Source organism: Diadema antillarum, unplaced genomic scaffold, assembly GCF_040938485.1.
Source record: "Diadema antillarum isolate AM-2024a unplaced genomic scaffold, OU_Dant_1.0 seq00001280_RagTag, whole genome shotgun sequence".
Taxonomy (NCBI): Eukaryota; Metazoa; Echinodermata; class Echinoidea; order Diadematoida; family Diadematidae; genus Diadema; species Diadema antillarum.
In genome coordinates this window covers 73500-88649 of record NW_027272060.1, presented here as the reverse complement: position 1 = coordinate 88649, position 15150 = coordinate 73500, and the positions used below count along the sequence as shown (strand labels likewise).

The window sequence follows — 15150 nt, the reverse complement described above, 5'->3', positions numbered from 1 at the left end:
GTTTATTTTACTGCTGCACTAGCCAATTTAAAAAGGCTTACAGTGTAGCTCATATAATAGCAGAATACTAGTTACTTGAAGAACAATTAAGTCAGCATTAGTGATTAGCCCTGCAGCTGTTTTGCAATCATGCATTGGCAGTCAACTAGACAGTTCTGATGATTATTAGAATTGGTGGCAAGGCAATCAATATGTTAATGAACCGTTAATCTGACACTATTGTCCTTTCATTTAAATGCATTGTTTTTGTATTTCCAGCATTTTTGTACAGGTCTATGATGCACATGCATCTATGAATGGGACATGGCGTGAGGACAAGAAAACTTGCTAGCAATCATGAAAACATCTTCATGCAGTTACACTGTGACCATCAGAGGTTCTCTACTCCTGTCCTGAACCGTTTCCGCTTCATCATGTAGTTCTCAAGTTATGAATTTGTGGATTTCTTTTGGACTTCATGAAGAAAAGCAAAAGTGCATGAATTGTAGACTGAAAGGGAAAGGCCAAAGAGTATAATTGGGGTCAATCCTTGACCGGAGGACCTATCATTGATCAAGATGGAGGAAGAAGAGAAGGAAGGTCAGAACCAGGCAGAGATGGAGGACGATGATGATGAGGAGGCTCAAAGGCAAGCACAGCTTGCTGAGCAGTACCGGAGGATGCTCCTGGAGCTTGAGAGCGATGAGGAGGCGATGAATGAAGGGGAGGAAGGAGCAAAACCCTTGGAGGAAGATGTGGAAAAGAAACCCCCAAAGGATGGAGGGGCCATGGGGGACAAGCGACCCCTCCTCAGCGAATCCCTGAACAGTTCTCTGGGCGTCATCCCAGACAGGAAACAGAGTCCTCCACCAATTCGGGTGGAGAACTTCGACAAAACGGAGGTGAAAATCACGGTTGAGTCATCTCTTCCCGCAGACAGTGCACCAAAGGTGGACAGACAAACAACTCCACCCGGTGGAAGAACCTCTCCCACCGGAAGAAGCTCACCTTTCAGGAACAACAGGGTGGAGCCAATGGTAGTTGTGGAGGAGCCTGAAAAGCAAGCATTTACCAAGGACTCAGAGGTCTCCAAAAATAACAATAGCCAAGGCGTGATGCTCAAAGACGTAATGCAGGCTTTCAAGGCACGTGATGGAGCAAACCATGGAAAAGTGTCGACACCAGACAGTGGTGTTGACTCTCTAGGCTCGGAGAAGAGACCATCTGTGAAAACATTAAATGATGTGGAGAAAGTGGGGCCTAGGGAAGACTCAGAAACAAAGATGAGGAACAATAAAGTTTTTATGAGGACATTCAAACAGAGATCATCCCAAGAGAACTTTGCTCTGTATGGTCTCCTCACCCCAGCCTTGTGCCTGGTGCCCAGAGTGGATGGAGTAAGTACAAACAAAATATTAAATAATTTTATAAAGCTGTTAAATGTAAATTTTCAAGATATCAATGTCAACTTTCATGACATTATGAGTGTTGCCACAAGACAAAATGGGAAGATTATATCATTAAATTGCCTTGTGATGGTACCACAGCTTAATACAACTTTAAGGAAAGATAATTGATAAATTAATGAATTGAGCATGTGATTGAAAACATGCTTTATATGTAATTGTAGTTTCAATCTTTGCATAGAGATTGTTGCTCTATAAATTCAAGCAGGGGCGGATCCAGGAATTCCGTGAAGGGGAGGCGCCTTTACAAAATTAAAGGGGTGCGCATGAGCCCCCCCCCCCATATTTTCCTTTTTATTTCTTTTGTATAAACAAAAAATTAAGAGGGGGCGCGCGCCTGGTGAGCCCCCCTCTCGATCCGCCACTGTCAATTGTGAAATCTTGATGAATACAATGCATACGATACAAGTTTATGTTCTCTTTCTGTCATACATAGCATAAATGCCAGCTTTGTACTCAATGTATGCAATTAACTAAAAATTTGTGCAGCATTGTAGATAATAAGGTTTATGGAACTTCAGTCATCTTTAGACAAATCATACACAAGTTTACATTGTGGTACTGTCAACTTTTAGTCCTTAGATTTGAAAACCATGTTCCTTTGAGAGTACTCTGTGGTTGTGATTTTGTACATGTAGGTACTGTACATTTAATTGATGGTTTTATTAGGAAAAGAAGTCTTGCATCTGGACTTTATCTGACCATGTACATTGTTTTTTCTCCATTTTTATAACCATCACACATGTAAGAGCATTACATTGTATTCATAAACCTAATGTGTGAAAAATACATAATGTGCAGTGTTTAAAATATCAGAATAACACATTTAGTAGATCATCAATGGATATTCAGTGACTTTTGGTCTTTGTGTGGAATATAGTGTCATTCTCTGTTGCCAAAAACATTTCATGTAACATCACTACTGTAGGCTAACATAATAATGTGTACTGTATATTCTCTGTTCTGAAAAAAACAATGAACAAGACCCTGTACATATTTTTCAAGGGATCATTGCATCAAAAAAGCACTCAAATGACAAAATGGTACTCCATAATACAAAATTGTAGGTGTTAGTGATAGGATGGTATAGAGTAACCTGGCTGGATGTCAGAGATTTAACAATCGCCTGGCTGGATGTCAGAGAGTTAACAATCACCTGTGCATTTCTCCCTGTAGACGGATGCCTTAACCCAGACGTTCACTGAGCTGAAGGGTGAGGATCGTGAGCTGAAGCTGGCTGCAGCTCACATCGATGATGCCATTAGTGGCCGTGGAAAGTATGGCAAAGCAAGGGCATTCTTCAAGCCAAAATTTGGGCGATGGTGAGTCCCTCATAATGTCAGTACACCTGTAAATTAACCCGTTGAGGACGGACTGATTTTGCTACAACATGCATTTCCCATAGACACCTGCCCGAGTATACTCGGGACTCGTCCTCAACGGGTTAAAGACCACCTGTGCACAATGTAGTCTGTATATGTACAGTATGCAATGTACAGTTGTAAATACTGTGTTTGTTACACTGTAGTTGATTGCATGGAAAGCCATTTACAATTGTATGATGCTGTTCCTAGCTGATTTTTTTTTTAAATTATTTTATCAGTTGTCACCCTGTGTACAATTTTGTAAGATTGTAACTGCTGATCTACATATTTAACAAACATGTCAGAAAAGAAGAACCAGTTGGATTCGAACCTGTTATCTACTGCTTTCCTGGCAGAGACACTACCACCAGGGATGCCCATAGTGGCATGATGAACTTGGAACAAATACCCAGGCTCAAAAATTTTGATATTACATATTAGATACAGTTGCATATAGTCCAAGGCGAACAAGGCTTATCGAATAAGAAAAAAAAAAAAGAAAAAAAAACACATCTTCACCCCTCTACATTAATAATCCCTTTCTTTTGTTGTATATTTATGCTGTTGGATATTTAATGTATAAAGAGGCCACCTGCCAAGGGAGCTCAGTTAAACAGTCTCCCCTACATGGTCAAATGTACATGTAGACAAGTTCAATTTTTATTGGAATACTTTATATCTACTAACACTGGATATTGGACTCTGAAATTCTTATAGATACAATGTATCTGCTGCTGTTCATATTTTTTTTTCAAAATGCTTAACACATAATTTTCTCAGTATGTTTATAGCTGATGTTTCAACAAAGTATGTTAAAGTGTACAATGTATTATTTATAAGTTTGCAAAGTTAAAGAAGAGTGCAATAGTCACAATTACATATCAGCTGTCAGATGGGATTGAAAATATTCATCCAATTAATAGCTCAGATATATATATGCCAAAGTGAAATTTTCAGCATCTGCTGTGTAAAGACAAATGAAAAACATTGAATGTACTCAATGTTAACTTCATCTTTCATCCCATAAAGTTTTGCATGATCTGGGCCCCATTTCATAAAAATGACAAGTTACGAAAGTTGTTATCAAGCGACTGAAATCCTTGCATCTGATTGGCTGAGAGCAAATTTGTCATAGAAATGTGGCAGTTGTCACTGATAACAAGTTTTATGAAATAGGAGCCAGGTTGATTGGAATTCATGTTCATTGGTGATTGATCTGTGTCTTGTAGGTGCTTCAAGATGATTAACAACAAATATTTCAAGGGTCTCGTCCTTCTCATGGCAACTCTTCATCTTGTTCTGACTTTCTTTGAACCTCCCTCCAAGCAACTTGAACAGTAAGTATACGAGAGTCTAAGAAATTGCCTCATTTTTTGTCAGTACTGGTTTTTTTTTCCTTGCAGAGGTGGGGAGGTGGCAGAAGGGAACCTTCACCTTTCTTTGAGAGAATACAATACAAAATGATAGCCTGGGAATGGTGTCCATGATTTTGACAGTTTTGCAAGCGCTCGTCTGAACCCCTCTGGACAGATGAAAGCAGAAGGAAAGAAATAATTGTGTTACATGCAATCTTGCTATTGGCTGTGGCCATAGACTTACATTTACCTTTTCATGATCCCTTTATTTTTATCTTATGTACTTGATGGAATTGGACCTGAATATCACAGACTAGAAATGAATGAGTGAAGTTTTGAATATCAGTGAGTAGTGGGTAGAACACTTTGGTTGAAGTTCTTTTCCATGGCCATTTCTCACTGGTATCATCATATGTCGCTTAGAGAGGAAAATATCCCCCCCCCCCCCCAACAAAAAAAAATAAAAATAAAAAATAGAAAAGAAGAAGAAGAAGAAAAAAAGGAGTGCTGTCAAAGACAGGTGTATTTTGACAGAACTAACAGTGGCTTGCATTTGTGTGTGTATTTCACAGCCTTTTGCATTTTGAAGCGAAATTGATGTAACCCAGAAGAATGTGCCTCAAAGGAGATTTTTCTTCTTTTTTTTTTCATTCATTGCACATATTGTTTAATGTGAGGGGCTTTCATCAAGGCCAATCATTTAACTGTGTGGGGGCAACAAACCGTGCTTGCCCATTGAGGCGGAAGAGGGATCTTGTCATGGGGTGGAGATCTTACACAATACCATATAGCAGGCCTCTACAGACCATATCCCCAGGAGGCTTTGAGGTTGCTAGGTCACAGCCATGTGTACTCAAGTTTAGTGCTATGGTATCGTCAAAACAAAAATAGTGAATTAAATGTCTACAATGTACATACACAGTGTCAAACATTCATCAAAGTGCATATTTTTTATGAAGTTTGACCCTTTCAGCCGAAGCTGTTGATCACCGAATCAACCTTCTTTTTTTTTCTTTATCTTTTTTTCTTTTTTTTTTCAAATGATTGTGAAAACAATCCAACAAAAATAGAATGAATCCTTGGTCTTCTTGTGTTGCACCAATGTCTGGGATATACAATTGTACTTGTATACAAACTATGAGTTTTAAAGAGGTCATAATGATGCTTGTAGGGTATTGTTTAGCTGCAATTGGTATTAAGTATTCATGACTTTATGTACACAAAGAGATGTATTTGACATCATTGTGGAAGGATATGGTGCGTGAATTTTGCATGTTCTGAAACTGCATTTTGTGACGTAGACACAAAGTGTGTTTTTTAAGATGCAGAAGAGAGTTGAATTGTTAATTGAAGAACACTCGGCAGAGTTTCCCTCTGTTATTTAAAAAGCCAAGGAAATATGAACCCCCACTGCACTTAGCAACGAAACATTTCATCAAACACAGTAATGTCACCTGTTGATTTACATGGTTGATTTAGATGGGATGGGATGGGGATAACAGAGTACAGTGTAGCTCCAGCCCTCTGATATGAACAATAAGTTTCTCATTAGAAGCTATGACCCATTGGCAGAGGTTGTACAGTGTACCATAATTGGACTTGATTTGGACTCTGAGGATCAGCCACAAATGTCAGTTTTAATCAGAACACCTTTTAAGCATATCACATGGCATTGGAAATGGTATTTCTGAATGAAAAATGAAATGTCTTGATCCAGAGGAAAAAAGTGTCCAGACGTGAGTTTTAACATTTTGTGTAATTACTTGTGAAGATTCCATTAGACTAAGTTTCTGTGTTATCTTTATTCTTCTTCATAATTTCCTCATTTTCCTTCTTCATTCTCTTCACTCATTCTTTGCTTCAGATCTTTTTCATTCTCAGTCTTCTTATAAATTGTATTTTTTTTTCATATTGCTAATATTCAAGGAAAATGTCAAAATACATACAGTGAATAAACACAGTTGTTTATTCATTTTTATTGCATATTCAGTATTTTGTTCAGCATTTATTTAACAATAATGTACTGTAAAAGTGGAAATTTTCGCGTGACCAGAAACCAGCACGAATATAAAAACACATGAATATTTTTTGCTTGCCGTATGTTTCACTAATAAATATCTTCATTCCGCAGAATTAAAAATAAGTGAAATTCATCTCACCCAGCTGAGTACAAAAAAATGACTCGCGTGAAAATAACCACTTTTACAGTATTCAAAAACTTCATGCAATTAATGCACGCCAAAGTGTTATATATGACTGCCTAGCTCAAAACCCTCAAAAAGTTGCAGATAAGAATTCTCTGTAATTGACCAAAATATGACCTACTCAGATTTTTTAAAATTTGCCTTACCTGAGAGAGTAATCTTTGCTTTACCTACTGTTAAAATCTGGTGACTGAAAACAAAACCACATTGTGATATTAGCAGTTTTTCTGTACCATATTTTTCAGGCAGGTACTGCTTTCACTTGGAAATAGAATATATTTTCATTGATACTTTTGCATGTCAAGCCTTAGTGACCCATTTCTTAAATCCTCTTTTCTCTGAAATTACACCTTGTAACTCTCTTATTTCATTCACTTTTTGAATGAGTTAGGATGGTCCAATTTTAACAAGTTATAGATATTGTTTTAAAGCTTAGAGCTTACTCCTTAAAAGTATATGTATAAAAGTGGAAATTCATCTTGGCCTACTTTTTGTAGGTGTTGAGCTGGGTGGTCACATTATATATATACAGTATGAAGCCATCACAATAAAGCTGAGATATTTTGAAAAAGAGAAGGAGAAAAAAAGAAAGAGTGATAGTGTCCAAATTCCAGCTCATAGGTTTTTTTCAAGTCATCTTCTTGACAGCCAAGACATGTATTTACATCAGTCTATCGCTGTTCAAGGAGATTCGAGTCTTGTTGCCAGGTTACCGCCGGCAACCAGGGCAACTTGTTTAGGGCAGAGTGGATCTGTGTTTGTTTTCTGTGGTCTCTTTACCCCTCAAGAGCTCAGTTTCTGTGTGTCAACAACAGGTGCATTCTCCAATTGGCATGCAATTCACTTAGAGCATTTGATACTTTGATCAGACAGCTTTGACACATGTATATAATTGTGTGTGTGTGTCAAAGGGGGATAAAAATATTTCAACCATCTTGTAGAGTGTTTTGGAGAATACAAATTTAACTTAAATGCTTAGACTTTGGATTATTGTAATACAGAGCCTACAAATTTCTATGTATGTGGATTTAAGGTCTCGGGGAAGTGTCAGAAATGACTTGATAAATTTTAGGCATACTTTTCTGCACTACTGAAATTCAGTAAGTCAGTTAAAATCTAAAATCTATGATTGTATTCAGAATACAATAATGGATTTTAGATAACCTACTTAGTTTTTCTGTCTTTGTTTTATGTACTATTAAACTGGACTCTAGACTTGGATTGAATCACACAGAATGAAGTGCACTCATGAATATAATCATGCACAATTAAAAAGAAGACTATGTGTACTCAAACAATTTATCTATAGAGAAATTTTCTTTGCTGTACGTGACATGTCACATTTCCAATATTTTGTGGTATTTCGTTTTATGGTATTTTTTGTTAAGTATTAACTTTCTGTTGTATACTCACCAAACTAAATGAGCCAAAGAGAGATAAGACTGGAAAATGTACAACAATTTATGTTTTCACTCTTGTAAAACGTGTTCAGAAAAAAACTACAAAAAACAAAAATTGTGCTGGGGCTTTTTATACCCATTATTTTGGTATCGAAACTCTGGAATGAAATAGCACCAAGTAATAATTTTGTCATAAGATTTTGATAGATCATTGTGCAGTGGGCTGTGTACACATTGTTTTCATTGTACTGTGAATGGGGTAATCCCAACTGTCATGTCACAACTATGTACAAATGTTTGTTCTTTGATGTTGAAATGCAGAATCAATACTCATCTTGATCAAATACTTGGGGAAGTGTCATAAATGTTTTCATTTCTTTACTTTGAGATTTTTTTTTTTTTTTTGGGGGGGGGGGGGGGGGGGGGCTTTTTGAGCAGACTGATGCTGAATGGATTTTCCCTTGATTATCTTCAATCATCATGTAGTGACTGTGCAAATAGTTTTGACACGATGTTCCGGTTAATTGAGCACCAAGTGTGGTACTGTAAATTGACATTTTGCAGTATATGACTTGTGTCTGTCTCTATGTAATTACTTGTGATAGTCTTGTCTTGAAACATTGAATGGTTTGCTATTTGCCTCTCCATATATAACGATTAAAAAAAAAAAAAGAGAATGACTTGACTTTTCAACCCCTGTTGATGGGAGCGCCTGCAGATCATGTTTGGAAACAACAACAAAACCCAAAACATACAGTGTGCATGGAAACAGTAGCATATTTGTAGGAAAATGTTTTTTAAGAGACATGCTTAGATAGAAATTGATAGATGGAATATTACGTTTGTAGGAGGAAAGGTCATAGATGCACATGATGTACATATATGCAAATATAGAGAGATAGCTTTTAATATCAAAAATAACCTGCAGTATCGGTGTTGCAGAAATCAGGTGTATAAAGGCATTTTAGAAAGTAAGGTAGGCTCCTACTGTGCATCCAAATCATCCATGCTGTACTATAGGTAGAACGACCAGCTTACAATTTGCTTTGTTGGCTATCACATCAAATAAATTCTTGTCTGTGTTATATTGTTGAATAGATACTGCAGTACATTTGTACACACACATATACATACGTACCAATACGAGTATAACATGTTTGTCATGATGGCTACGCATCCAACCGGTCTACAATGATGACCTGACTATAATGACTGAACTTGTGTTTCCCTTGAGCAGTCGTTCTAGAAAAGGTTTGACTGTTTTTGTCATGGTGTTCAAGACGAGCCAGAGTAATGCAACACTGCACACTGGCACTGGTACGATGGTCCCTGACCAGTAAAAATCACTATTGGACCTGTAACTTTTCCAGGAATGGACCAGTGAAGAATAAAAAAACTGGGTACATACTGGTCCAACAAACAGGTCGAAGCAGTAAAAAAAAAAAAAAAAAAAAAGTTTATAGTGTGCATCCCTGTGTAATGCAACTCATATATTGGAAGTATGTTCATTAGATGTCTGTTTTACAGGTGCAGTTTCTAATTGGATAGTGTTTGTTCTTATTCTTGACCACACAGACAAGCGTCTCCCACCATCTACATAGTCCTGGCCCTGACTCCTCTTTGCCTTATTGTCTATGCCATTGACGTTGGTGTGCACATGGGGTTCCTGTCCTGGCGAGTGTTTTGGTCACTGGACGAGAATAGGTGGTTGAGGTAAGTGGACATCATACTGTATGTGAGAGATGCTGTAGCATCATGTGTTTGGAGCTCATGGACATTTCAATGTATGTCATGAGATAGCAAAAACTCAATAATCATATTCATACTCTGCCTGCTTTTGCAACAAGTGCCCTAAAGCGCTTAGATGTATATGGTACAAATTTGTAAGATGCATCCTGACTTTTGGAGTCAGCACCAAAATCTTGTATATGGCTGCACACAAGATAAGTACTGTGGTATGCCAAATGTGTGTTCGCCTAATATTACCCTCTCCTTTTCTACTCTCATTGTCAAAAAGTAGTTACTTTCATTGCTAGGAGAGAGAAAAACAAGATAGAATTGTAATAAATAAATTATATGAGATTCTTTGTTATGTTTGGTGAAGTATGTCAACCTGCTCAATTGCATTTGCAGATGAAACAAAAACCCAGCTTAGGTGCATCAAAATAGTTTTAAAATGTGTGTTAGGGATAGAAACAACCAATGTCAAAGTTTTAATCAGTATTATTAATATCAAACATTGTTGAAGATAGAAAATGTAAACAATAGCTACCCGTATGCTAGACTAAACCATCTACTGTTATGTTTTATTAAGGAGAAATAGTGATATTTCCTTATATTATTTTGCTTCATTGCAAAAATTTTTACAGGGTAGGATTTTTGTGATACAACTGACCTATGCATCAAATGTAATATCTCGAACATTTTTTAAATCACTGCGCCTAATATTAAACAGCACCTTTAATGTGACGGTTTCATTGTCCTGGCATGTTAGGGTAAGGAGGGTGTTTGATACTCTGTATACGAAAGAGGAAGAATCATACTGGTATATCTGTGATTTTTACATTCTTTTTCTTTGTTCTTTTATTAAATTTTCTTATCTTTCTCTTGTACTTCACCAGGAGTGAATTTGTTTTCACCTGCATGTACTGTGTGGACTATTTCATGCTGGTGTTAGAAGTGATCATAGGCAAGGTAAGAGAGTACTACTCCATGGAGCTCCAGTCAAGAATATTTCTGCTTTAGTTATCAGAGTTTTGTATGAAGGTTTTTGTCCCTCTAGATTTTAGTGTAAGGAATTTATGACATTTTGTGCCATGTGGACAGAAATATACATTACAGATAAAGGCTGACCTAATATTCCTTTGTACTTATGTGTTTGTGTACACTATGAAACTCTGAATACATGTATGTACATATGTACCTTCATTATCTTTTTTATGTTATGTGGATGTGATATTTATTCAATATTTATGCATTTAAATTATTTAGTACAGTGCAGCAAAAAAGCATTGATGAGCTTTGCAGTGCAGTATAACATCATAGTTTCTGTGCTCAACAAATAATTTTTATTATCATAAGTGTTTTTGTTATCTTTTATTTATACAAGAATGATTCTGAGGGGAAAATACCAGATTGACCATATATTGTAGATTGTATGGTACTTTATTTGAATCCAGGTCTCTGAATTCCATTTTTCCATTTGTTTCTTTGTGTTTTATCTATTTTCAATCTATTCCTCTAATGTATGACCTAAGATTTGTGTGTTGTGTTTGATGCAGATGTATACAATTGTGTTTCTTCCCACATCGGCTGTGTCAGTGTTCTATTTACGTCAAACTGCCTTTGTAAGGTTTGCTTAGCATCACTTAGCAGGTGTCAAAGGTCTTCTCAGATAGCGAATGGTCACTGTAGAGTTGCCATAAATTGAGTATTTGCATACTGGTATTTGGTATGTTAATGACAAGTTGGAACATAGTAGATTAATTCCCCTGCCTGCAAGAGGAAAAGTCTTTAGTGGTACTGCTCACTTCAAATTTTGTATGTCAACAAAATCCAGAACTAGAGACCCTGTTACCGTATTTCTTCTGGTTGGTTTATGGAGTTAATGTTGAATCATTCTATCAATTTGGTAATCAACTTATCAGAACTGTGTTGTTGTTGTTTTTTTATTTCAATTTTGAAATCGAGCTTATCCCATTGTTCAGCCAGCAGACCACTGTTTGTAGTTTGTCCATTTTGAGTCTTTCTTTTTTCCACCAGCGTTTGGCTCAGCCCTTTCGATGTTTGCGGGCATTCATCATTCTGTGCAAGCTGAACAATGTGCAACACATCTGGGATGTGGTTATGTCTAGTGTCGTGAAGTTTGTTGAGGTAAGTTGTCCTTCGATATCAAGTGTGAATCTTCCTGATTCTTGTTATCATTCGGTGACAGTGGTTGTAATGGTACAGTAACTTTGTTCTTGTTTCCCCGTAGCAAGAAATGATTTTTATGATGCAAAGACAAGCTCACAGACATGCAAACACATGCACATACACAAATATACTGCTGGTGGAAAGGTCATCTAAAAAAATGACTTTTTTTTTTCCGTCTCTACAACTGAATATTATGTTTTTGTTTTCTGTTAGAGAAATTTCACAGATTATTGAAAATAGAATTCTGAAATGTGATAAAGTCTAAACATCTCAACAACAAGAGCAGAACAATGTGTGACAGGAAACTTAATTTAGCATTTAGCTGGCTGTGCAGAAATCAGTTTCCATGTGGCAGAGTGCTGTTGTGTAACATAAATATTTATTGATGTCATTTCACAGTAGACAATATATTTATACATCCCTCTGGCATACGAGAAACATAGTGCAGAGAATCACAAGGCCAGTGATGCCATCTCCCATGGTGCACTTGATGGCTCCTGCCCACAGGGCATGAAGGAAAAGCACTCAATGTGATGAATTAACCCGCTGTCTAAAAAAGAAGTGTCATTCATTTGACCACATTCATAAGCATCAGATCAATTACAAAGAATAATAGGTGTTCGCTTCCCGTTGGTCCCAAGTGTATTGTTTGCAAGTGGATCAGGTTGAGGCAAGTTCAGAGCCTCCCACAGTCTAATTTGGAATGGAATATTACAAAAGAATTTACTGGCTTTGAAATGACTGTTCAGAATATGCTAATTTCCAGTAATTTTGACAATGAGCTGAAAGTCGTTGACGTCAACCAAATGATATCCTTTGTAATCATTGTCATGAAGCTTGTTATTATCATCGTTTCTATCTTTTTCAATTATGGTATTATTATCTTCATAATACACCTGTCAAGTGTTCCTTTTTTAGTCAGAACAATCCCATTTTTTTCCCTCAAGGATAGAAGCATCTTGCAACCTTGCATTCCTTTTAATTTCCAACTCCTAGTGATGCATGGGACATGGCTGAAAAATCATATTTTTGCTTATTTTGTTCCAGTCATTCCTGGTTCCCATACTTTAGCATGTATGTCATTATGATGATGGTGATGTTTATAATGATGATCTTGATGAAGATTATTGATGTTTTTTTTTATGGCATAATTATTATCACTATTATTACTCAGTTTTTATTATATACTGTATATGCCATACATTCTGTTGGTTTTTATTTTCATGAATTTCATGAGTTGTGTGCTACCTGGTATTTGCAAATCTAAAAACACATGAAAATATGAACTCTGATTTTAACATGCATACATGTCTCTGTCCCGTGCTGTGCTCCATTATTGTGAATCTAACCACTCACTAAAATATCGAGAAGCCCGATTTGTGAAAATTTGAATCGCCAAATATGTGGCATATACACCATCTCATCATTGTAACAGGAATTTTTGTGTCTGCGCAGAAGAGAGTGTTAGGATGTGTATTGTGTTCTTTGCTCTCTTTTTGTGCAGGTTTTTGTTGGCATTGTCTTCTTCATCATTGTGTTTTCTGCTGTTGGAGTCCACCTGTATGATAATACTTACCACAATATTACAAGCAGCGATGACAGTTCGGGTTGTGATGCAAATGAAACAAATGTATATATAGGGTAAGTAAACCATACAGCAGTATTTTTTTTTTTCCATTGCTTGATGAAAAGTATAAGTTTAGATGAGAGCTCTTCTAGCTTTATTTCTGTCATGTGTTTTAAGAAGTAAGTCATGAAAAATTGATATATACTCTTGATACTGACATCCTCCAAAGAAATAGCAAGAGAATGGTTTGTGTATAGAATGTGACTGCCACATACAAACAATCACTTATACAACAAGTGCATGCTCCTGTAGACAGGGCTGCGCACTAACCCATTTTTTCTATTGGTCCAACCTGTCTGTCAGACCAGTAGGTGCCCAGTTTTTCCATGTTTTACTGGTCTATTCCTGAAAAAGTTACAGGTCCGACAGTGATTTTTTTTTTTTCAAACTGGTCATGGACCATTGGGCCAGTGCCAAAGTGCAGTGTTGCTTCAGATGTATTTTGTATATAGATATCACAAAATTTTTCTCTTCCATTCCATTCTCTTTTCAGTGTACTACATTCACAGATGTCACTACCTATAGTGAGAAATATTCTTTAATGAAGGGTTTTTTTTATATTATGTTGATATATTTCGACCTTCAGAATACAGTCTTACTGTTTGAAGTTGAAAATATGATATTTTGTGAAGTTTGTCAGAAAATTTTTAATATGGTCAAGTGTTAAATACATCCATGATGTGGTCTCATTGTATGGAATTTTTTTCATGCATGAGCTTTTGATTATGGATTCTCATGAAATATGTCCCTAATGTTCTTGTCTCCTATCTCAGGGCATTTGATCATGTTGGCATTTCATTTCTAAGGCTCTTCGTGCTACTCTCTACCGAAAATTATCCGGTAAGTTTCAAGAATAAATGATATGATAGAGATCATGATATTCATGATGATAATAGTGGTGCTGAAAGCAATAATGGTTTAAAGGTATTCATTATTTTCATCAGCATCATTAGTAGTACAGCTGTAGTAATAATAGTGGTAATAGTAGTAGTAGTAGTAGTAGTAGTAGTAGTAGTCATCGTAGTAGTAGTAATAGTACAAGTAGTTGGAGTAGTTATAGTAGAAGTAGTAGTTGTAGTAGTACTAGCGGTTGTAGTAGTAGTAGTAATAGTAGTATGACAAGAAAAGCGTAGTCTACAATGTTCTAGAAATACTAGTAAAGTTGTGTGTTTTGTTTCTCCCAAGAGTGTCCAAAATTGTTTTTCAGTGCAGATGATTTCATACAAGCAACAGGATGATATCTATCTGTTTTCTGCACAGATAAGTGAGATAGATGGATCAATATATGAGTTTACACGTTTCATACGAAATCAGCATATCAAGACATGTGAATTCACTCTAATTTGAACTCGATTGTTATAGGCAGATGGAGAATGAAAGGGTAATAAATGTGCATCCTGTGTTGGTTATCACACGCATCTGCAGGACGTCATGATTCCGGCGTTTACCAGCAGCCGCTGGAATTTTCTCTACTTTGGTCTCTTTGTCTTTGTTGGAGTATTTTTCCTGACTGCCATCATGCTTGCTATCATCGTCGACAGCTACTGGTAAGTCAAGTTACCACACTATCCTTCTGTAACAGGTAGAGTTTTAGGGCTTGATGTTACTTGGGAATATTGAAGTCTGTAGGTCATATTTTTTACCTGATAGTTAAGAGCCAAGATTGTTGTACTTTATTTGTTCACTTCAAGGGAATGAATTTTACTGTTTGAGAATGTTGAAGTCAGCAGGTCATATTCATCATCTGATGCTTGTAGAGCCCAGCTTGTTGCACCTTTTTTTTTTTTCTTCTTTTTGTGAGGTCAGATTGATTTCCTCCCCTGTCATGGAAATGAGTTCT

At 36.6% G+C, this 15150-nt stretch overlaps 1 protein-coding gene across 1 annotated transcript in view; it reads left to right on the top strand.

Moving 5' to 3' along the window:
• The first annotated feature begins 557 nt into the window (after positions 1–557).
• The window catches only part of LOC139745634 (uncharacterized), a 42797-nt gene continuing 28204 nt past the window's right edge, over positions 558–15150 (top strand). Inside the window, exons 1-9 of the mRNA XM_071656033.1 lie at positions 558–1376; positions 2622–2767; positions 4039–4146; positions 9344–9481; positions 10390–10462; positions 11531–11641; positions 13188–13324; positions 14084–14150; positions 14736–14857. Of these exons, the coding sequence (XP_071512134.1) occupies positions 558–1376; positions 2622–2767; positions 4039–4146; positions 9344–9481; positions 10390–10462; positions 11531–11641; positions 13188–13324; positions 14084–14150; positions 14736–14857 (1721 nt within the window). The remainder of the gene's footprint in view (positions 1377–2621; positions 2768–4038; positions 4147–9343; positions 9482–10389; positions 10463–11530; positions 11642–13187; positions 13325–14083; positions 14151–14735; positions 14858–15150) is intronic.